Source organism: Bombus impatiens, unplaced genomic scaffold (genome assembly GCF_000188095.3).
Source record: "Bombus impatiens unplaced genomic scaffold, BIMP_2.2 scf_0361, whole genome shotgun sequence".
In the NCBI taxonomy this organism is placed as follows: domain Eukaryota; kingdom Metazoa; phylum Arthropoda; class Insecta; order Hymenoptera; family Apidae; genus Bombus; species Bombus impatiens.
The window spans coordinates 87,660-109,576 of NT_176780.1; the positions used below are offsets into that span (position 1 = coordinate 87,660).

General features: G+C 34.6%; 4 protein-coding genes across 6 annotated transcripts; 2 read left to right on the top strand and 2 right to left on the bottom strand.

Moving 5' to 3' along the window:
• Nucleotides 1–5,461: 5,461 nt before the first annotated feature.
• Nucleotides 5,462–10,326, bottom strand: LOC100741701 (replication factor C subunit 5). Of its 2 annotated transcripts, XR_004461783.1 has the most exons (9): nucleotides 9,847–9,887; nucleotides 9,700–9,764; nucleotides 9,491–9,618; nucleotides 9,251–9,413; nucleotides 9,025–9,184; nucleotides 8,751–8,962; nucleotides 8,605–8,682; nucleotides 7,743–8,537; nucleotides 5,462–7,600 (listed from the first exon to the last, which is right to left on the bottom strand). XR_004461783.1 is itself a non-coding variant. In XM_012385959.3 (8 exons), the coding sequence occupies exons 1-8, from the start codon at nucleotides 9,882–9,884 to the stop codon at nucleotides 8,392–8,394; spliced, it is 990 nt and encodes a 329-aa protein (XP_012241382.1). In that variant the 5' UTR covers nucleotides 9,885–10,326; the 3' UTR covers nucleotides 8,222–8,391. The 2 variants fall into 2 exon arrangements, 1 of the variants encoding a protein (XP_012241382.1); XM_012385959.3 differs by lacking the exon at nucleotides 5,462–7,600 and having other exon boundaries at nucleotides 8,222–8,537; nucleotides 9,847–10,326.
• On the top strand, nucleotides 10,179–12,615 carry LOC105680792 (26S proteasome non-ATPase regulatory subunit 6-like). The gene is made up of 2 exons (XM_012385818.3): nucleotides 10,179–11,333; nucleotides 11,898–12,615. Exons 1-2 carry the CDS (start codon nucleotides 10,179–10,181, stop codon nucleotides 12,597–12,599), a joined length of 1,857 nt encoding a protein of 618 aa, XP_012241241.3. The 3' UTR covers nucleotides 12,600–12,615.
• A 97-nt stretch (nucleotides 12,616–12,712) lies between these two features.
• Nucleotides 12,713–19,185, bottom strand: LOC100741465. The gene is made up of 19 exons (XM_012385928.3): nucleotides 19,056–19,185; nucleotides 18,817–18,944; nucleotides 18,628–18,750; nucleotides 18,402–18,553; nucleotides 18,028–18,344; nucleotides 17,778–17,956; nucleotides 17,220–17,711; nucleotides 16,874–17,104; nucleotides 16,580–16,788; nucleotides 16,256–16,519; nucleotides 15,699–16,177; nucleotides 15,460–15,627; nucleotides 15,175–15,388; nucleotides 14,927–15,100; nucleotides 14,666–14,849; nucleotides 14,407–14,605; nucleotides 13,380–13,518; nucleotides 13,128–13,312; nucleotides 12,713–13,056 (listed from the first exon to the last, which is right to left on the bottom strand). The coding sequence occupies exons 1-19, from the start codon at nucleotides 19,154–19,156 to the stop codon at nucleotides 12,726–12,728; spliced, it is 4,269 nt and encodes a 1,422-aa protein (XP_012241351.2). The 5' UTR covers nucleotides 19,157–19,185; the 3' UTR covers nucleotides 12,713–12,725.
• Nucleotides 19,186–19,489: 304 nt separating this feature from the next.
• LOC100741583 (tRNA-dihydrouridine(20) synthase [NAD(P)+]-like) lies at nucleotides 19,490–21,566 on the top strand. 2 transcript variants are annotated; one of them, XM_003489698.4, is made up of 5 exons: nucleotides 19,490–19,927; nucleotides 20,014–20,527; nucleotides 20,611–20,856; nucleotides 20,921–21,265; nucleotides 21,339–21,566. In XM_003489698.4, the coding sequence occupies exons 1-5, from the start codon at nucleotides 19,738–19,740 to the stop codon at nucleotides 21,445–21,447; spliced, it is 1,404 nt and encodes a 467-aa protein (XP_003489746.1). In that variant the 5' UTR covers nucleotides 19,490–19,737; the 3' UTR covers nucleotides 21,448–21,566. The 2 variants fall into 2 exon arrangements, with proteins under 2 accessions (XP_003489746.1, XP_012241352.1); XM_012385929.3 differs by having other exon boundaries at nucleotides 19,796–19,937.
• Nucleotides 21,567–21,917: the final 351 nt, after the last annotated feature.

The following is a 21,917-nucleotide window of genomic DNA, read 5'->3' on the forward strand; positions in this document are numbered from 1 at the left end:
TCTGCCTGCCTGCCTGCCTACCTGCCTGCCAGTCTGCTTCGCCTACCTAAAGGCTTGCCTGGCTATCTGGTTGCTTGGTCGCCAGCTAGCTCGCTTTTGCTTGCCTCGCTTTTGCCACTCTACCTCCACTCTCTTTTTCTCTCTGTCTCCGTTACACTCGTCGTCTCACTCTCTCTTTGTCTGAGTATGTCTCTTTGGTTGCGCAGGACCCGCCGCGCGACCCGGCCAAACCCAGAACCCGGCGTATAGGTACCGCGGGCTCGCATTCGAGCTCCAGCCACCCCAGCTGCTCTATCCCCACCAGACCAGTCAACCCCCTCGGCCAGTGATGTGTCGACTGTCCTCCGGACCACGCCGAAATGTAAATTCAAGGATTTCTGTTACTGCCTGTTATAAGAATTGTCTTGTTTAATTATTTGTAAATTACATGCGCTAGTAACTGTGGATTATTTGAAAATTGTAGCAATATATTGCTACTAGCGAATCAATTCCATTTACATAGATAAAAGGGATGATAGAAGATCAATGTATCAAGAATCTTTAAAAAAATTTTTTGAAAAACGTTTTATAGGAGTTACGAGATTGGAATTAGAGATGAAAATTTGAGATACGTACATGTAGAGCAACTTCAGCGATGAATTAGTACGATTTATGAACGACGGAGCGTCGAGGGGCGGAGGCGAATGGACGATTAACGACAAGCTAGCGGCGCGGCGATAGGCCCGTGTCATACCGGGGTGTATTAGTAAAATTTTATTTCGAGCACTCGAAAACCGGCTATTACAGTCTGGAAAAAAGGAGGAACGGCCGAGGCTGCTCGAGGTGAAGACGTTGCCCGTCCTACTTTTCTTCCTCGCCACTTCTGTGCTCCCCGTTATTTCTTGTTTCTCGTCGGCTGAACGCTTCCCCTCTCGAATAGCCTGCAATCAAATACGTGCGCGTAAATGGACCATTTCCAGTCGAGCCGAGAATTTTAGGCCATTCGAGGCGAACGTTGGCGAAGATAATTAAAAGAAAACCGCAACACCATCGATATTCGAGCTTGGCGAATATTTCACGCATAAATTCAGCGGACATGGAAGCAAAGAGACACGATTTTCTTCCAGACAATTAATTAAGAAGAATAATCAGCCGTTTGGAGGGATAACAATTATCGATATCAGAATGATATTGATAAAGCATTGTTAAACGATTCGAGCGGGAATTATCGATTGCGAGTCGCGGCAGTTCGCTTCTCTTGAATTAGTTAGACAACAAGCCACAAAGCTGGGCTTCCCTCTACTTCTACACTCCTCCCTCCCTTCTCCACCTGTGATGCTAAGTAATTGCTGCAACGAAATGTTACTTGTACAAATAAGTCGTTATCAGAAATGGTCTGATCCACTGGGGAGGAACGGCAGGAATCACAATTTGCGTTATCAAGCTCTAGTACCTGGAGAATGATACAAATTCTTAAAATAATGTTTAACAAGTAATGATTTATAAACGATCTACGATCTAACAGACGTTATTAATAATTTCAGAGGTGGTACTACAAAAAAAAAAAAAAAACGATCGATAGAATACTCTTCAAAGGTGGCTATTTCAAAAAGCTCGTGCATGCGAAATAGTTAACAAGACAAACACAAAAAGCTCTAACAAGCCTATATTTACGTGTACGCGAAAGATATCCGTCTCTGTTGCAGCCGTTCCATAATTTATCGCGCGAACGAGTGTAGTTAACACGAAGCCAGGCTGTCATTTCGCTCGCGACAATGCCACGAGATTATCCCGCCTCGAAGAGACCACATAATGATACTAAATTTCAGACGACGAGGCTATCACTCGAAGCTTGCTTGTGTTTTTAGAAACCTCCATTTAAAGTATCCGCCGAGCGTGCAGTTGTACGAAGTCTAGACTGTATCTTAATTGCGCGTCGATGCTTCAGAATGTAAATCTCGCGACAGGATGAGAAGGTAGTCCTTGCATGAGATCTTGCGTTGTTTTATCGCTTCGAGCGAACGTTCGTAAATAACGAAATTCAGTTACATTATAGAATAATATCCAATTCTTCTTGCTCGTAATTTAGAATCTGACGATATTATCTTTCGTTTTTAATGTACACCTTAAAATGAAAGATGTTTTATAGGTAAGTTGAGAAGGGTAAGTAGTTAAGAATATGTATTATAGAAAAATGTTAAGTTACATTCGAAAATGGTTTGCCCCGACTATCTTCCGTCACTTGAAGTGGTCCTAGGCTCTTGAGTGTCGACTTACGGCACTAACGACAACGCCAGCCCCCTCCAAACACCAATTCTACCCTCTCCTTACGCTCCCCCTCTCCAGGTCAAGCTCCGCGATCAGCATCGAGCCGCACCACCGTATACCTATTTCAGCATGCCGTACTCACTCAATGAGTCTGAACGAAACGCCTGCGTTTTCTTAACCAACATCTATTACTTATTACATATTTCTCTCACTGAACTGCAACATCTATGATTTAAACAAACAAAAAAGAATGATTCGTAATTAAATGATCTGATTCGATCTCCCTCAGAATATTCCAGTTCATGTACAAACGACGTAAATTATTTTATAACATTTTTTGTCTTTTACCTCGAGGAAACAAGCGCACTGGAAAAATAGTCGAAGGCCTAAGACACCATTTTTCAACACAGAGATACTCAACTTCCAAGACATGATTGACATGCTCCACTTCTTCCCCTACGAAATCCACTTTTTCTTACTTCACCGCAAGGCTGGTAATCATTCTTTCTCTCTACCTTCATTCCCACGTGATCTGGAGAAGGCTGATCTCTCGGTTGCGTTGTCTGCGCCGAACATTTTAGTTTAACAGTCTTTGCAAATTTATGTTCAGACCCGATCCTTTATGCGTATGTACGTACCTCCAGATTCTGTAGCGAAATTTTTAAGCAAATTTTCACCAAATATTCGTGTAGTTGAAACCGTGGCCACGAAAAATGAAACACTTGGTAGAGACAGAGTAGAAACGTAAAGGACGAAAGTACGTGATACACAGAAATAAACGGTCAATAAAGATTTTATAGTTCTCAAGGATTTAGCTTAGCACGTTGCTCTCGTAACAGTATTTTCCAATATATATGTATCCTAAACCAAGTTTTTTCTGTGTCAAATATGAAGTCTCGCCCGATTCATTCTACTTTTTTTTTGTTTTAGCTAGAATTATCATTCTAAGATGTACTTTATTTGTTAGCCAAAGTTAACACCAAACTTTTCTACGAAGGAAGTCGATTCTTTGTTATGTAACAAAACAACGAATTAAAGAGGATAAAGAATCACTCATTACCTCTTTATGATTAAAGCCGCGGTGTCAGGCTTCCTTCGCAAAAGTTCAGTTACCTTCACCCTTGTACAAACTCTCTTGATTCTCATCGCTTAAAAGCTTTGCAGTTTCTTCTTTCTCTATGTTCTCTCGAACACGAAACTCTAGCAAAAGGATCCGGAAACGGAGCAAACAATTTTCTAGTCAATCGTATTCCGTGAACGAGTCGATCGTTGACATACGAAGCAGAAGATACGCGTGAAGGTCCGTGCTGTGATAATTAGGCAGAGATCAGAGTTTTCTTCTAGTTTCGTATACCTGAGAACGAGTTATTTCAGCACGCGCCAACTTCGAAAACACGCGGCTAAGATTTCTTTCTTCTCAAATGGACCATCGATCGTGATGCAACGAGACGGATAAAAAAAGGAAAAGCTCAATGTATCTGGCAAAAATACTTTGAACGATGCTTAATAGCAGAGAGCGGAGAAAGGAATTTTTGGTGGGCTATCGACATACATCACGACTTTTTCCACTATGCTTCAATTTCTAAGCATCATGGGATCCTGTCGAGCTGCCCCCAAAGCAGAAAACGAATCGATAAGCCGGCGGGAATCGGGCAAGAAATATTCGCGTGAAACACGCCATTTTAAACACCGACTAAATTACCGAAGCGCGTGAGAAAACGAAGTGGCCGATTTCTTTTTACCTTTTCCTTCTTTTTTCTTTTTTCACTTCGAGTTGCGACGTGGTTCGTTGCGAGACAAACTTAATGTTGACGTTGAAGAACTCCATCCTTGCCACCGCGAGCGATCTCGACGCTATTTTCAGCTCAACCCTGAATCTTAATGAGCGTTACAATCATGCTACTAGAGTAGGCAGAGCTTTGGGACCTCTGTCGAGGTTCTTGGACGAATTTAAGAATCCTTCCACGCACGGGACGCTATATCTCGTCGTCATAATTCGCTTTCTCTTACGAAAGATCGCTATCATTTGCTTATAAATCTCTTTATACGCTATGAGATTGTCGAAGATGAAGGTTTTAAAAAGCGCATTACGATGCAAAGATAACGTAATGGAAACTTTAAAACTTGCCCAAAAGGTTTACAAAACAACGTGTATGTATAAAGCGCACAGTCGTAACAGTCTTTTTCAAATGTCGATACTTAATATACTTAAACGTCGAACGACAGTGCAACGATAAACGTTCTCTTCAACGTCTTTGAATAGCCAATAAACTTTACGCGAACTATATTATCAGTCCTTCTACCTCCGAAGAACAGTTTCGTTTGTTAAAGATGAGATATAATCCCAGTCTTTAATTTCACCTGCAATACCAATATTCAGACACCAGTTTTATCGCAATCGACGCTCTGGTAAGTTCGTTTCTTCCGTTCTATATTTAAAAAGCAGCGCAAAAAGATTTACTCTCTTCGCTGCCAACGGATCGATGCTGTGAGCAAACAGCGAACACTACGTCAAAATCGTGCAACGTTAGTATTCATCCGAAGCGAACGTTTATTGCGCTTTACTGGGTTCAAAACGAAGAAAAATATCATCGACATTGCGCAGAGCGAGTTTTTTGAGTGACTTGCACTCTCTACTCAATCTCAGAAACTATACATATATCACTTAACAAGGAGCGAACAGAGATCACGGACGATCAAGAACGCGTAGAAACGCTCGAATATCATGGAATATATGCAAGGGGAGACTCATGCTCGATTGCCTGTATCTCCATGGTTAGAGATGGTTAGTGATGGTTAGAGATTGAAACGTGGTCGCGGAAAGAATTGGTTGGATTTATGGCCGATCGAAGTGGCTTCGTGCTTCTTTCTTCTTTCTCTTCTTTCACGTTTCTCTTATTTTTCTTTTTTCTCTGCTTATTTTGTACTTTTTCTGTTCTTGTATCGACATTGATACAACCCGACGGAGAGTAGACTTCTTTCTGCGAGTGTCCAGATACTTGTATTTATATCGAAAGTCTTTGGAAAGTCGAAATCTCTGAAGTTAGACGGAGACTTAGCTATAGCATTATATAGAGTTTAGTAATGGACTATAGATCGTAACGTGGGATATCAGAACGAAATGCATATTCACCACACCGAATCTCGTTAAAATCCCTAAGAGACGCAGAACCAGATAGTTCTGCTGTTAGCCTTTCTTTTTCCATGGCTCTAATTGAAAATACGTATCGCCGTGTAATATCGATGAAGGTAAAGAATGCTCCATTCGTTTGTATTCATTCTATCTTCTGTATCGAACATGAACGACGCTTTGGAAGTCTTCTTGAAAAATTCTAGTAACACAAAATTCTGATATAACTTTTTTTACATGGCTTAAAAAAATGGGTAATCAAATTTCTTGATATTTATTCAAAACATGTTACTTTGCATTTACTTAAACGTCTAAATGACTATACAAATCAAATACTACAATTATCTTACCATAAACGTCAAAATCAAAATGACGAGAACAGTTGATTTCCCAACGAAGCTTTATCAGGTGATTAGCAATGCGAGAGTTAACGTTAGCGCGAAGATTAGATACACCATGCAAAGATGTAGTCAAACATAGAAGGGAAGGGTATAGCAGCGCTGATATACTAATTGAATTAGTTATTTCGAAGCAGAAAGTTAAGGGCACGTCTGCGCCAAGTTTTCAAGCTGAAATAACTCGGAGAATCGACGTGCTAGTAAGGGTGCTCGCGTACTCACCCTGCGAAGTTCTTATTAAGCTGAAAGTTTCGTTTGATATCGAGTATGAATATTATTTAATTATTAATTCCAGGGTTCATTGTCTGATCGATTTCGCTTTTGTAAAACGATTCGATCTCGTGCGAAGTACAAAACGACTGTGATCAATATGAAATAGTTAGCTAGTCAATTCTCGAAAATTCACTACGTACCATCGTACACGCATTACACTTTATAGTCTGCTCGTTTTTCCGCCGATAAATCTGCGCTCCACTGGTCAGTCCGTTGAAATATTTGAATAGTTTGCATGAGAAAAGGCGTGGAATACAAATTACGAGCAATAGAATCCTTTTTTTTTTTACTCGAGCGAACACAAATGGAAAAGAAGAGGTGCGTGTTGTATGCTAATTTGGGAAAGTTTCACAAATGTAAAAAGAAAACGAAGAAAACTTGTACAGTGCATATGATAATTGGAAAAAGAAAGTAAGGAAAGAAAAATTATTACATTACTTCTTAACCGAAGTCGAAGAATAAAATCCTCGGTTGCATGATCCTCCTTTATGTAAAGGGAATATATGTATAACAAGGTCGGCGCAGCGCAGTTTATATGTGATATAAGAACTTATAACGCAAACCATCCACGGCAGTAGTAGTGCCTATATTAATACTATCCGTGAAACTCTGAATTAAAATCTATACTTGTATTATGATTATTTGTGATTAAATCGCAATTCCGATGTAATACCTATCTAATCAGAACATATAATTCTACGATATTCACATTTCTTCTATTTTCCCTAAAAAAATAAACAATCAAATTCAATTTCACTTTATTTTAATAAGTTAACTAAAAATTGATGAAATAAGGTTATAACATAAGGAATTGTTTGGGGACCTGTATTCGCTAATGAATTGCGAGGATTCCAAAGAACGAGAGAAAAGGAGAGGAAGATAATAGCGTGCCGGTCCTGTGTCAGGTTATTCTACTTAGGCATAGATATAGACTGGGACGATTTCAGCAGTTTCGCCTCACTTTCAGGACTATGATATATGCAAGCAGCTTCTCCATTCACGGCTGTAACAATAATGTACAACGTATTAACACGTGCCAGCGATGTAAATTGAGCGCTGGCGCAAAACCGCACTAGTTTTTCGATACATATTCATTAGTGGTAATCAAATGATTAATATTCCTTCGTATCGTCTAATTTCATCGAGCTTCTCTGATATACATTATTATTAATGCCAACTAATTAGGCGAAGGACGCAATTATAGTTGACGAAACACTCACGGCCGAGTTCCACTCGTTCAAGTGGAAATTCCCTTCGAAATTACGGAACATGAACAGAAATTGAACAAGCCAGCAAGTGTCGTGTTTCGGTAAAAGTTACAAAATATTTCGAGCGTGGAAGCATAATTAAAACTGGATAAAACATACCGTTACCGTAATGGCACACACGTTAAACGAAAAATATTTTATATGAATCATTGCCAAAACAAATATCAGAATAATCGAGGATTATAATTCATGGGCGAATTGAAACATAACTTTAGTTATTTTTCGAAAAAGATTTACTGCACGTGAAATAAAACATAAGAAAACCATTTTCTCTAAACATGATTCTGAAAGGAAATATGAAATCTGAAGTAGGAATCTGAAAGGAACATTTCCGTTCTAAATATATAAAATTGTACAATTTGTGTACTATGCATAATGTAATTCAAAGATTTTTAAATTACATAGTTTAAAAAACAAATCAATTACCAAAGTATCCTGGAAAGTATTCACAGTGCAGAAAATAGTGTAGCATTGCATGTTTAGTCTCTAGATATGTTTTTGTCGACATGGTACTTGAATGATCGCGTGCTGATTGAGCGACATTTGTCGGACCACTGGCGGACACTGTTTCACTTGTACGATCAAATGTTATCGTCACACGGTGATTGCACCAGATACATCTAAATACGTCTGTCAGTTATTACTCCGGCAAAACTTATCATTTCGGGGATAAGGTTCCTATAACTGTTCCATACACATGAATTATCGAGGATACATGGATAGGACCAAATAAAAATTAACAAGCACTGTATCGCTTAGATGATTTGACTGATTTGTGATGTAGTCCTTGACAACATATTTTCAGAAATTTACTGCTTTGATACCGTTCACGAAAGAATTTAATTTATTATAGAATTAAAAACAAGGTGGATAGGAGCGCATGGGAGAATCCATTGCTTCATGTGTATGGTTTTCTAAAAATCTCGATTTTTTCTTTATTATACATAGTAACAATCGTAAATAATACATTCTTACCAAATTAAGTATTATTCTAAAATTCTTTATACGAAGATATAGTGCTTCAAATTCGATATTACCTCAATTCATAGAATTCGATCCTCAAATGTTGTACGCACTAAGAAATCTCGATATCGCGAGCTCTCTGAAATGCTGAAACGAGGGCATTTAATTGTACCGCTTCGCTACAACCAATAGATACTCTTTTCTCTATTTCGGCTAGTTTAATTACTAAATCGATAAGTATGGAATCTGGAAATTCAACTAAAACGAAATGATTAAACTAATATCTTCGCTTATCTTTTATGAAATTGATAACTAAGAGACATACTTTTATTTACAAACAGATGCAGTTCTGTTAATATATCCTGCAATGCCAGTCCTTTCTTTAGTTTTATGTCTTGTATTTCTAAACATGTGTTAAGGCAATCGTAATTTAGAAATGAATAACTGCAGTTAATTATATAAAAAGGATACTACAATAACATAATTCATACGATTCATTCAACAACCAATTGATGATGTTTTTTATATCAATTGGAAGAGGATGTCCTACACAAGAATAAACATTTTCTTCTGTTACTGCACTGAAAGCAAGCGAAGTACTTTGGAGGACATTCAAAACTTTCCTCATATCTCCTCCACTCAATGTTATCAATGCTTGTTTTCCATCCTCCGAAACATTTAAACTGAAGCATATATAAAAGTGTTAGTAATAGATACAATATTTTATCATAATTTATATACCTACTTCTCTTCTTTAATAATGGTATCTAGCCTTGGTAAAATTTGGTCTGTAGACAATGGGCCAAACCTAAATTTAGTGCACCGAGACTGAAGGGCAGGGATAATTTGACTGAGATAATTACATATAATACAAAACCTTACATTGTCTGTGTACTTCTCTATTACTGAAACAATTTTTGCATAGAATGTGTCTTTCGTACTTAAAGCAAGTAATTCATGTTACAACTTACTTCTCCTAAGAGCATTCTGGGCATCCTTTGTCATAGCATCAGCTTCATCAAGGATGATTAATTTAAAACCAGATCTGTACATTGTGCCTGTACTTGCAAAGCTAAGGATCTGTCCTCTAACTATACCAATACCTCTATCGTCTGAAGCATTCATTTCTAATACCTGTATGGAAAAGAACGCTATATATAAACCATAGTAAGTTGTACAAAATAAAGATGATATATAACAAAGTGTCAAACCATTGAATTAAATTGAGCTGGTGTATATAATTTACGTGCACAAGCAAGTATTGTACTTGTTTTCCCTGTACCAGGAGGCCCATAAAAAAGGAGATGAGGAAGCTGATTTTCATCAATGAATTTATTTACTGTAACAAAAAATAATAATTTAATAAACGAGTGATAATCATACATTTTTGCAACATCATTAAATTCACACATATACTAACTAGTTTTGATGATTTCCTCGTGAGATATCAAATCATCTAATTTTTTCGGTCGATACTTTTCCACCCTGAAAGAACAAAATAACAATGTTATTGTTTATACTTATTCGATTATTTTTGAAACTCCACTGTAGATGACATAAACTTTACCATGGTAAATTGGTGGTTTGAGTAGGTTTCTCTGTCATAGTTTATAATTCGAACTTGTATGATAAACTTTGAAAAGTTACCTAAAAGGTTAGAATCTAGGTTTTGGCGCTCATTTGATCAATGCCGGTTGCGAGTAACGAAAATGCGCCATTTCTTTATTTGAATAGCACATGCTGATTGGTTGATATATCTATCGAAATACATTATGCAAAATATGTTAATAATTCAAATTGTTTTACATCTAATGATAAGCGAATATAAATCGAAAAACAAAAGACTGGCATCCAAAAGTCGTATGATATTCATTAGACTAATGAGTAAAAATAAAAGTCATGAGTAATTCAGAATTGTGTCACAGAACTCCTGAGCATATATTCCTTATCAAAATCCGATTTAAATTAACTCTGCCAAAATACCAAAATGATGAGAACTTAAAAACTGAATTACTCGATATAATAAAACGCGGAAACATGACACGTTACTACGAAGATGTATGTAAGGCATTCGACTGGAAAATTGACGAGAATCTTCTCGATGCAATGAAGCATGAAAACGAGCTTACGTGGAAGGAATTAGAGTCCTCTGATAATTTGACTCTTGAGGACACTGAAAAAAGAAATTGGCGAGAAAAGTTCGAGTTCTTTTGTGAAACTGGTAATCTCGATCGTGCCACAGACATTGCGAACTCCGTCGTAAACGACGAAACTAATTCATCCAGCATCAAAGTCGAAGCTGCATTCGGTTTGTTTAGAATAGCACACATAAAAAATAATATTCGCTCGATGGGGCAAATAATTACCAAGATAACAAATCTGATGGAAGGTTCTCATGCATCAGGCAGCAATTGGTGTTGTCGTAATAAATTGAAAGTGTACGAAGCTGTTTACTATCTGGCAACGCGAAACTTTCCTCGCGCTGCGTGCCTTTTGCTGGACTGTATCCCAACCTTTGAATCCTATGAACTATTGCCATTCAAAGAGGTCGTAGAATACACAACATTATCAGGAATAATTTCCTTATCCCGATCGGAAATTGATTCTCGATTCAACAACAATGGCCTCTTGCAACAAGCTTTGCTCACTGAGGCTCCCAAATACAGAGCATTTTTTTATTCTCTCTATGATTGTCACTACAAAGAATTCTTCGAAAATCTCGCTTGGATAGAATGCGAGCTTAGAGCAAATCCTTTGCTTCATTTCCATTATCGTTATTACGTAAGAGAGATGCGTTTGAGGGCATACTGTCAGCTATTGCAAGCATACAGGACCATCAATTTAAGTAGAATGGCGACAGAATTTGGCGTGACAGAAGAATACATAGAACAAGAAGTGGCACATTTTATTGCCAATGGCAAATTGCATTGTAAAATCGATAAAGTGGCTGGAATGATCGTTACCATCAGCGCTGCTGGTTGCAACAGAGGGCAAGCACCTGATGTTTCATGCGATCGAGGATTAATTTATCAAAATATCATAAAAAGAGGCGACGCGTTACTTAATCGATTAAAAAAGCTTGGTCAAGTTGTAGATTATTAATTTTATGATAATTTATTCTTCAATGATAGTCTGACATGTCATTATATCAGTGACAATATTATTATATACATATGTAAGTTTCGTAAACCTTCATGGCTCAAGATTTAAGATTTACTAGGATATTCAAAAATTTTTAATGTCGAATTATGTTTAAAGTAATTCGTATTCCCATGGTATTGAAAAACTTCAAGTCGTTTCGAAATTGATATTCAAACGTGCATTCACTAGTTACTAGTTATAAGTATAAACCGGAAGTGATTGAAATATTTGCGTCAAGTATGTCCAGAATCTGACGTATTTTTAAGTGTTTGATAGTATCTTAAATAGTATTTGTCAATTAAAAACAAAAATATGCTTTAAGTTTTTTTGTTTACAAATGTTGTAACTAAATAAGTGGCTTTAGGAATCCTCCAGTTCAATAAACCATTTATTTTCTAACCTTATTTAATCCTGTATATATTCTGGAACGTTTTGTTTCGTTTTAACAGAGGTTATAGTAATTATTTTTTTCATGAGTTTAATGAAATAATGGCGAAACGAATTCTCACGAAATATCCTCGATCTATTTACAAAGGAACTAAAGAAATTAAGCAACCGTTCAATTATTTGCTTGTACTGGACTTTGAATGCACTTGCAAAAAATACGAGAAAATTGATCCACAAGAAATTATCGAGTTTCCCTGTGCAGCAGTGTCTACGACAAGTTGGGAAGTTGAAAACGTCTTTCACGAGTATATTAAGCCAAAATACCATCCTCAGCTTACTCCATTTTGTACAGAACTTACTGGAATCATACAGGACCTGGTAGACAATCAACCTTACTTTCCAGAAGTGTTTGGAACATTTTGTAATTGGTTAGAAGAACACAAATATTTTAAAGACGGGAACGATTCTGCATTTGTTACATGCGGTGATTGGGACTTAAAGTTCATGTTACCAAGCCAATGCGAGTTAGAAAATATATCATTACCTAAGCAATTTATGAAGTGGATAAATTTAAAAGGTAGCTTTTGTGACGCAGTAGATCATTATCCACGAAATTTAACAGATATGCTTTTACATCTTAAACTCCCATTGATTGGAAAATTACATTCTGGAATGTCTGATGTAGAGAATATGGTCCAAATAATACAAGCTCTCCAGTCACGGCATAATGTACAATTTAAGATAAATAATGTACACCATGATGCATTAAGGGAATATGTTATGAACAAATAAAGATTTTATTGATTAATTTATTTATAGTAAAAATATTGCTGATATAAAAATTAAAAGTTATAGGATTGTAGTATCTGTATAATAAATACTTCAATAAAAAATTAATTCTAAGATTTCAATTTACAATTACTTAACTGTTACTTTTATTTGTACATCAAACTTTTTGTTCTCGGTATAAATTTCAAGAACCGCGTTGAGATTCCGTTCGATTTTTCGTTTACACTGTATTTTTAGTTGAAAATCTCTTCTAGTAGGTATCATTCCTTCCGCAGGAACGACTCTTAAATACTCCGTATTTGATAAAAAAGTTTCGAACGGTTCTGCCACAGTACAAGGACTTCTTATTGTTACAACTGCTTCTGATCTAGTCGGTGGAGTTAAAATTACAACAGATGGGCTAATCATAAAATCGTCTGCATTCATGCCGTTTTGAAATGTACTATTTGCTACAAAAGTCCTGAAGATTTCTTTAAGTAAACATCAGTGTCTATTGAACTTTATGACATTTAAGTTATTTATTACACTCACTCTGAGGGTAGGAAACTTTCACCATTTCCTTCATATATATGACTATTGTCACTACAAAGAGAATAAAACATTTGTGATTCGTCGGCATTATCGTGAAGAACGGACATAGTTTCATCGGCGCACACTTCCACCGTTAACATTATTTCATGTTGATGAATCCCTTGACAAAGGTCCCCAAGATTTTGCTAAATAATATTTAGATTTATAAATAATTTATTAATTAGAGCAGTTAGTAAATTCCTTGTTACCTACCACTGAATCTCGTACAGCATTTATATCCGATATTAATTGTTCTCCAGAAAAAGTTTTACATAATGGTTGAATAATATTCCTAAAAGTTTCATTTTCATTTCCACTCAATTCGCCTGTTTCTTTCATTTTATTATATAATCTAAAAATAAAAAATAAAAAAATGAAAAGTTGAATAATTTTTTATAAACTTAACACGTTGACTGCCACGCGTGTTTTCAAAGAAATCTCCGTCAGGCCACGCGTGCAGCAGTACCAAGCGTTCTCTGCTAGGTGCTCCCATCGATATTTTAATAATGCGAGTCGCTCATGTGGTGGTCTCAAGAATCTTTCGTTTCGTTTGTTCGCAACATTAAAACCACTAGCTGTTGTTGAATATAATGAAGGAAAGTGTGGTATAAATTATTCCGACCAAATGGTTTTTTATGTCACCACAATTAGAAAAAGAATCAAATGGTACAGAAAACTTGGCATTCAACTCCTTCTGGGAAATTCTGTTGTAAACGCTTTGACGGTTTACAAAATTGCAACAAGGAAGAATATAGATATTAGAATATTTAGACGATTATTAGTTGCAAAATTATTAGGGTTGTCTGAAAATACAAAAACTCCTTGTCTTCGACGGAGTCGGCATAATATCGTCGTTCGGGAAAACGATTCCGGAAAAAGCATTGGACGCGCGTGCAAACTATGTTATGCGAATAAAAGACGTCGAATGGACCGAATAAAGGCACAAAAGAATTTGAAGAATACAACAACTTATTGTCCAAATTGTCCCAACCAACCTCAGTTATCTATAGAATGCTTTAAAGTTTTACATTCTAAATAATTTTTTTAATAAACCATTTTCGTATTATTTTTATAATAATTCAACAGTTCTATTATTTCCTCTGGAATATCTTTTCAAATACCTACGACAATCCTTTGCAAGTAGTCAAATAAGCGCCACCCGAATATGGGTTACGCGACCCGACCTTTGCCGACACCCGAATACAGGTATAGTGACAGTCAATGTGTTAATATTACTCACCTACGAATTCGCCAGCGCGTAGGTTCATCTCCATGGGTAATTAATAGGGTTCCAACATGTGAGACATTAGATCGTTGCAGTAAAGCTAGATCTTCCTTTCGCGGTTCGAATTCCAAAGTCACCCATTGAACTTCTTTCGAATTTAGCAACAATTCAGTTGGATTTACTTGCCAACTCGATGCCATAGTAGGATACACAGCTAAGATTATTAAAAAATAATTTAGAAAATGATCATTTACAATACATATACTTAAGATACCTTTGGGTATTAATTTGATTTTAACATAGGAACATAGATCTCCAATATTTTGTAATTTGATCTTTGCACGTGGAGTTCTTCCGCACCTTAAAATACCAAGGGATAACCACATTTTTCCGCTTGTGTCTTTAAATGCTTCTGAAATTTCAACTTTGCTATAACCCCCATAACCATATAGAAATAGCTGCAAATGATATATTACAAATAGATTCAAATATTAATTAATTTATGAGAGTTTCAACAAACAATACGTTTATTTACCACTTTCGAAGATCCAGATTCAGACTCTTCTCTTTTTGGCTCATAGTGTCTGAATATTATTTTTCCAGCCGCTGCGCCTATATGATGAGGACTAAATAGAACGGACAGCATCCTACTTTCCAAACCTCCAAGAGCTAATACAATAATACCCACGGGCTGTCGTTCTCGAAGAAACTGAGAGAATGTCAAATGTTTTTATAAATGTAAAATATTAATTAAATGATATTCCAGTGGATTAAATATATTACTCGAAAATTTTTTTCACTGTCCGATATAATAGCTTGTATCCTTATTTTGTTGTTACTTGTATTACGAATAGTGAATTCCCTAATTTCTGACTTTCCTGTTTTCACGCTATTCCATATCAGAGCAGCGTGAGTTGTTCTGATAGGAATTTTATCGCCAGTAACAGTTGAACCAGATACTGAACTAAGAGGCGAATTTCTGCCAGATACGCCCGACCTATTATCGTGTAAAATGTCAACATGTAAAACTTTGTAGAAGCTTAATATAACATATAATATTAAATTTACTTGTTTAAAACCACGCTATGCGGAGACGATGGAGAACTAACAGGTGGTAAATACTGAGGTGTTTCACATCGAACATTTTCATTTTCTGCCTCTGTATATGTGTTTGATTCTCCGATTACAGAATAGTAATGATCATCGCCACCAGCAGTTAATTTAATTTTTGCATACCTATAAATATATGCAAAAAACAATAAAAAGACATTTATGATATTATATAGGTTTATAAAATGTCCTCTCACATTTTAGGAGTGCCTGATGTTTGTTGCTTGTATGTAATAAAGAAGCACCCAGTTTCCCTAGGTTGCACAAGTAAATTTTCTGGTTCAACTGAGAAATATTTTGAATTTTTTGTTAATTCAATTTCTTGGATAAATAAAGCTGTTATTAGCGTCGGTATCGTCCCAAGATTAATCACGGTCAAGGGCTTGCTTTGTTTGTTAGGAACAACCAAAGGTAAGTCTGTATCAATAGCTTGTATCTTATAAATTCCTACTTGTACAATAAGAGGAATTTCTTGGATTATTATACTGTTCTCTGGAGTACTTTCGTTTTGAATTATTAAAGTGCCAGCGTAATGTTGTAAGGATCGTTGTTGCGTCTCAGTATTTTTTTGCGCAACAGCCTTGCATCGAACATTTGTAGTGCGTACTTCTTGAGATTTAAGAGTAATGTGTTGTGATTCTTCTGGATTTTCTAAGCTAAATATTGCTGGTTCATTCTACATTGCATTAAAAAAAAAAAGATAGCAGACATAACAAATAAAATACATATGAGATTAATTAGACGGAATTATCACCTGTAGTATAGAAATTTTGATGGGTACATCGACATTATTTTTATTTTTTATTGTAATAGGTAAGACTGCTATGCTATTTTCAGCAATATACTGAAAATCTAATTCTTTTTTTTGAGAAGAGTTTGACACGTTTATATCAACTTCTTCGGGTTTGAGACATATAATATGTTTCATAATCCATTCAATTCTTGTTACCATATCTGATACTGTTATGTTTAAAACTGCAATAATTGGTTTACACATTTTCACCACTATTACGGTAATCTGAAATAATTATGTTTTAATTTTTATATTACTGTAAATTTGTAATCGTCTTTTTTTTACCTTAACATGTTGTTCTGCATTTGGTTTAATAAGAATAACATCTTTCGGCAGTGTAAGTCGGACATTATGCTTATCTCCTTGAATTTGATTTACGCTTAATGCACAAATGACCCATCTATCACTTTTATTTAAGAGTTCGATATCAATTTCTCTAGGTATAGCAACAATACAACTGCACAATTCTTCTGTACTTTTACCAATCACGACGTCTATAAAAAATAAAAATCATAAAAGTCAAAACAAATCATAAAAGAACAAATTAGAGGATGATATACTTATTGTGTTATATCTTACTATTAACATAAGATTCTTGTAAATTTGAAATATTTTGAATTTCTGATCTATCTTTACACGAAACATTTTCCTTTTTTATATTTTCTTTTTTTCCTATTTCTTCTTCTTCAAGACCGGTAGACTTATCCTCATGACTAATCATTGCGTTAATTTTCGAAGTATAAGGTGATATTTTGTTTTCTGCATAATTTGGAGGAGTTAATGTAGAGTCTACCAACAATGACTTAAGCTCTAAAAGAGATAATATTCTTTGAGTGAAGTGAAATATAGGAATAGTTTTAAACTTAATTTATTCAAACAACTTATTAGTTGATTAAAACTTAAAATTTTTAGGAAAAAACTATACCTTGACTGTATAAGGATGGTAAGTTTCCACTACTTAACTCTCTCTTAAGTTCCTGAGAAATCGCCTCATAGTTTATTTTTGTACCTGAGTTAGAGTCAAATGAAAGCATTCTTGGAATAGAATGTTTAATATCTACAGTTTCATTGATGGTTTTACTATCTAAAGATAATTTTGAAGAAAGATTTAGTAATCCCACATCTTTTCCGAAATTATCTATATTTCTATTTGAAGTAGCAGGCATGGATTTTCTACTTGAAGGCGATAATGTGTAAGTATCTCTAGCTACACTCTTCTCTTGCACTTGCGTGGATTTTTTCTTTTTCTTTGCCATGATGAGTTGATCCACTAATCTTCGTGGCGTGCCACTATCGATATCCTGTAGTGCTTGAGCGATACTGGTCAAACTCATAATACTTTGCTCTTCCACATCTCTTGTTATATTTGGAATATTTTGAGTTTTATCTTTTGCGATATTAGATCCAATTGAGGAATCTACAAGAAGAAATAGCCTTTCAGATATACAAGAAATTTATTTCAATAAATGCAAATAAGTAATACCTTCTGTTACAGAAGAGCAAGTTGAATCAACTAGAGGCATAAGATGATCTTTCTTTTTTGGACTGTTTACTGATAGACCCAAACTTGGCCTTTCTAACCCAGTATCCGATAATTCTCCAAAATTTCCACATTTTCTTCTAAAAAATTCACTCACAGATACCTTATGTCCAGCGCAGGATCTAAAATTTAATCGTATTTGATTATATTTAATAATATTTGCAATGCAAAATATTTGCAATTATGTACTTACTCTACTGATAAATCTAGTTCACCCATGATGCCAGAAAAACAGGATAAGTTTAAGTATTCTTTTTCAGAAGAAGCTGTTGTGGGAAGAGCATAGGAATAATTTTGTTGCCAAGATACTTCATCAGCTAACATTTGATTGACCATTTCAGAAGCTGGACGAAAATCTTCATTATTAAATTGAGCCATCAATTCAGCAGTTGTTGAATCAAATGTTATTTGATTCAAACTTTTACTTGAAGCTGATGATGATAAATTATTTTCCGAATTTCTACTTAATCCGGATGAACGTGCACTGATCTCTTTTGGCTCAAAAACAACCTATATATGACACTCATAAATTATCCCAACCAATTCTTCATAAAAAATCATACTTACACTATTTGCTTTATCCTTAACTGAATGTGAAATATTTTCATTCTGAAGACTAATTTGATTGGAACATACGGATTGACCATAATCAATTAATGTTGAAGGAATGATATTACTAGATAAATTTTGAATATTTGTATTATTTTCTTTGTTTGTATCTGCAATGGTAAGAAGCCATATTCAATATTTATCTACAAATAGAGACTTATGTTTAAAAAATTAAGGTTTTTACCATATGTAATAGATGCACTTTTTATATCACTACATCTTTGAAGTAGCTTTCTAGCACATTCTATGTCCAATTTATTCTCACTTTGTTTCTCTACTTCATCTATTCCACTTACTTCAGCTAAAACTATAAAGATACATTATTTATCATGACCATCACTATAAACTATATAAAACACAGTACAGAATTTACAGGAAGATATACTGTCCAGTATTCCAAGAGATGACTCAGTAGACTTCCGCGTAATATCATTTTTGTCTTTAACAAATTGTTTACAAATAGCCTCTTCAATATCCCTATTAAGAACATTGTTTTCCAATCTGAAAAGAGTAATTAATTTTTTTTTTCTAATAACATATCATGACCATTTGAATTATATCGTATTATTCAGAGCTTGTGAAATACAAAATTTACAGACAAGACAAACTCACGTGTTTTTTCTTTGTACAGTTGAAGTTGCTTGTGGCTGAGGAGTACTTAAAACAGTCACGTCAATAAAATCTGCTTCTGTGGGCTTTAATGGTGTGAACATTATCAAAATTTTTCTTTGTCTGTCGTTCAATCACTGTTGACCGCTAATCTCTCATAGATACAATTCGTACACGTTGAAGATTCTAAGCGATTTATCAATCGCCAAATTAATGAAACAAAGGAAAGATTGTACCATATTACTCGCAACTCAACGTATTGTTTGACAGTTGATCGATCTTAGCGTTCAAATTTGAAAGTATTCTGTGATCATCAAACATAGAACATGAAATTCTTACTATGTTGGATCAACGATTCACATACGGTGAATATAATGAAACTGCCATCTAGCCTAAATATTCCCGAAGCAAACCATCATGTGTATCATTATCATTATTCGTTATAAGAAAGAATCGACAACATGTGTGACACTGTACTAAATAATTCATAAACAGTTATTAATTTTCTGTAAGAGAGATGTTGAAAAGAAAAAATATTTTTATCTTAATAATGCATCGATAAAAAAGTATCGATAAGAAATTATTAGAATTATATGTTTTATAGTAAATATCCTAATTCGTTGTGACCGCATTAAAGTTTACATTTTCAAGATCACAATAAAAATTGTAACATATTGACAATAGAATGAACGAAAAGGCAGGGATGACGATGGAAAGGAAAAGATTAAATTATGAGAATAAACTTATATTAGCACCTATGGTACGAATTGGTACTCTTCCTATGCGTCTTCTTGCACTTGATTATGGAGCTGATATAGTGTACACGGAAGAATTAATAGACTGGAAATTATTACGATCATTTCGTCGTGAAAATGGTAAGAAAATGTTAGTATTAAAATATTCATCAAAACTAGCCTGGTTTAAAGAATTAGAAAAGTTACTTTAATGAATTCTTCTTTAGATGTTTTAGGTACAATTGATTACATAGATAAAACAGATGGTACAGTGACTTTTCGAACATGTCTTAAAGAGAGAAATAAAGTAGTTTTACAAATTGGTACTTGCGATGCAACAAGAGCATTGAAAGTAGCCAAAATGGTAGAACAAGATGTTGCTGGAATTGATTTAAATATGGGTTGTCCCAAACTATTTTCCTTGGTAGGAAAAATGGGTGCAGCTCTTCTGAAAGAACCAGAAATAGCTACAAATATTTTAAAGACTTTAGTAGATAATTTGAGCATTCCTGTAACTTGTAAAATTCGTGTATTGCCAGATTTAGATAAAACTTTAGAACTTTGTGAACTTTTACAATCGACTGGTATATCAGCAATTGCGGTTCATGGTCGAACTGTTAATGAAAGACCACAACATATGAACCGTAATGATGTTCTGAAGAAAATATCTGATAGGCTTGCTATACCAGTTATAGCAAATGGAGGGTCAAAAGAAATACAAAAATATTCTGATATCTTCAAGTAATGCTTTACTTGAATTTTACCTTTAAAAATACATATATTGTTTGCACAAATTAAAAGTAACTGCAGTTATTTATTTACAGATTTAAGGAAATAACAGGATGCAGTAGTGTGATGCTTGCACGTGCAGCTCAATGGAACTGTTCAATATTTAGTAAAGAAGGTTTACTTCCCATGGAAGATGTAATAAAATCATATTTAAAATATGCTGTGGATTGTGATAATTCACCTTCAAATACTAAGTACTGTATACAAAATATACTTAGGGAACAGCAGGAATCAACATTAGGCAAGAAGTTCCTTAGTTCTCAAACTTTAGAGCAAATATGGTATATTAATATTGTTAGAATAATATGATCATTTATTGTGACATTAATCAGTATCTTGTTTTAGTGATTTATGGAACTTAATTGATTATTGTCTTTCAAAGAAAAAAGAATTTGAAGAAAAAGGTCTATTGGGAAGATCTCAAGTTTCACCTATGAGAGAAGACGGAAAACAGGATGAGGGACAAGCATCAAATAAAAGAAAGATTTCAGAGGAGGAGGACGTAACCTTAATGCATTGTGCGTTTTTAAGAAATAATTATGTAACAGATCTTGAACTACCAAAAACTATTTTACATAAATGGACGCAAACTCAAAGGAAAAAAATGCCAAATTATGATACACAACAAAAGGGAAAATTATTTCAATCCATTGTTACCGTCGATGGACGGAGATATGGATCATCCTTCTGGTAATAGACAGAATTGTATATTATGTTACATACTTTTATTTTATTAACGTAAATGTACTTTAAATTATTTTAGGGAAAAAAATAAAAAGTGGGCAGAACAAGGTGCTGCTCTGGTTTGTCTTTTTTCCTTAGGTCTAGTCAATAAGAAAGCTCTTGCTACAAACTGCAATGTTCCTTGTTGATAACCTATGAGCGAAGAATAGGAGTAATCAATTATTACATCACGATTTTTGAAAACTGACCTCATATTTTTTTATTAATTTTGTTATTAATAAAAAAACATTTTTCCGATACAGAGAAATATAATGTTTTTACTTATCCTTTCTAACAGCAGCGTTATATATGAATAATTTTTAATATTTCTAGATATTTTAAAAATATCACAATATTAACATTACAATATTCGTTTTATAATATAAATTTTTCAGTAACAACAAGAAGTCATTATAATCAGTGGTTATCATTCAAGAATAATAGAACAATAATATCAGTGGTTATCATTCATAATACAAATAAAGATGCTTTTTTATATAAATCAGTCTAAATGCTAAAAATATAAAAAAATGTATATCATATCATGATATCATTATTTATAGAGTTAAAAATTCTTACTAAAGACTTAAGTAGTTTAACTTTTGTGTATCTAGCCTAA

What these genes read in the sequence shown, in the direction of transcription:
- LOC100741583 (XM_003489698.4), top strand. Translation starts at nt 19,738, where the DNA reads ATGAACGAAAAGGCAGGGATGACGATGGAAAGGAAAAGATTAAATTAT. An exon ending in ATCATTTCGTCGTGAAAATG is followed by an intron (nt 19,928 to 20,013) that starts GTAAGAAAATGT and finishes ATTCTTCTTTAG; the next exon opens with ATGTTTTAGGTACAATTGAT. An exon ending in CAAACTTTAGAGCAAATATG is followed by an intron (nt 20,857 to 20,920) that starts GTATATTAATAT and finishes ATCTTGTTTTAG; the next exon opens with TGATTTATGGAACTTAATTG.
- LOC100741701 (XM_012385959.3), bottom strand. Translation starts at nt 9,884, where the DNA reads ATGACAGAGAAACCTACTCAAACCACCAATTTACCATG. An exon ending in GTATGAATTATGTTATTGTA is followed by an intron (nt 8,683 to 8,750) that starts GTATCCTTTTTA and finishes ACACATGTTTAG; the next exon opens with AAATACAAGACATAAAACTA. An exon ending in GCATCTGTTTGTAAATAAAA is followed by an intron (nt 8,538 to 8,604) that starts GTATGTCTCTTA and finishes ATTTCGTTTTAG; the next exon opens with TTGAATTTCCAGATTCCATA.
- LOC105680792 (XM_012385818.3), top strand. Translation starts at nt 10,179, where the DNA reads ATGAGTAATTCAGAATTGTGTCACAGAACTCCTGAGCATATATTCCTT. An exon ending in ATATCATAAAAAGAGGCGAC is followed by an intron (nt 11,334 to 11,897) that starts GCGTTACTTAAT and finishes TTTTTTCATGAG; the next exon opens with TTTAATGAAATAATGGCGAA.
- LOC100741465 (XM_012385928.3), bottom strand. Translation starts at nt 19,156, where the DNA reads ATGTTCACACCATTAAAGCCCACAGAAGCAGATTTTATTGACGTGACT. An exon ending in ACAAGAATCTTATGTTAATA is followed by an intron (nt 16,789 to 16,873) that starts GTAAGATATAAC and finishes TATTTTTTATAG; the next exon opens with ACGTCGTGATTGGTAAAAGT. An exon ending in ACAGTGAAAAAAATTTTCGA is followed by an intron (nt 15,101 to 15,174) that starts GTAATATATTTA and finishes ACATTCTCTCAG; the next exon opens with TTTCTTCGAGAACGACAGCC.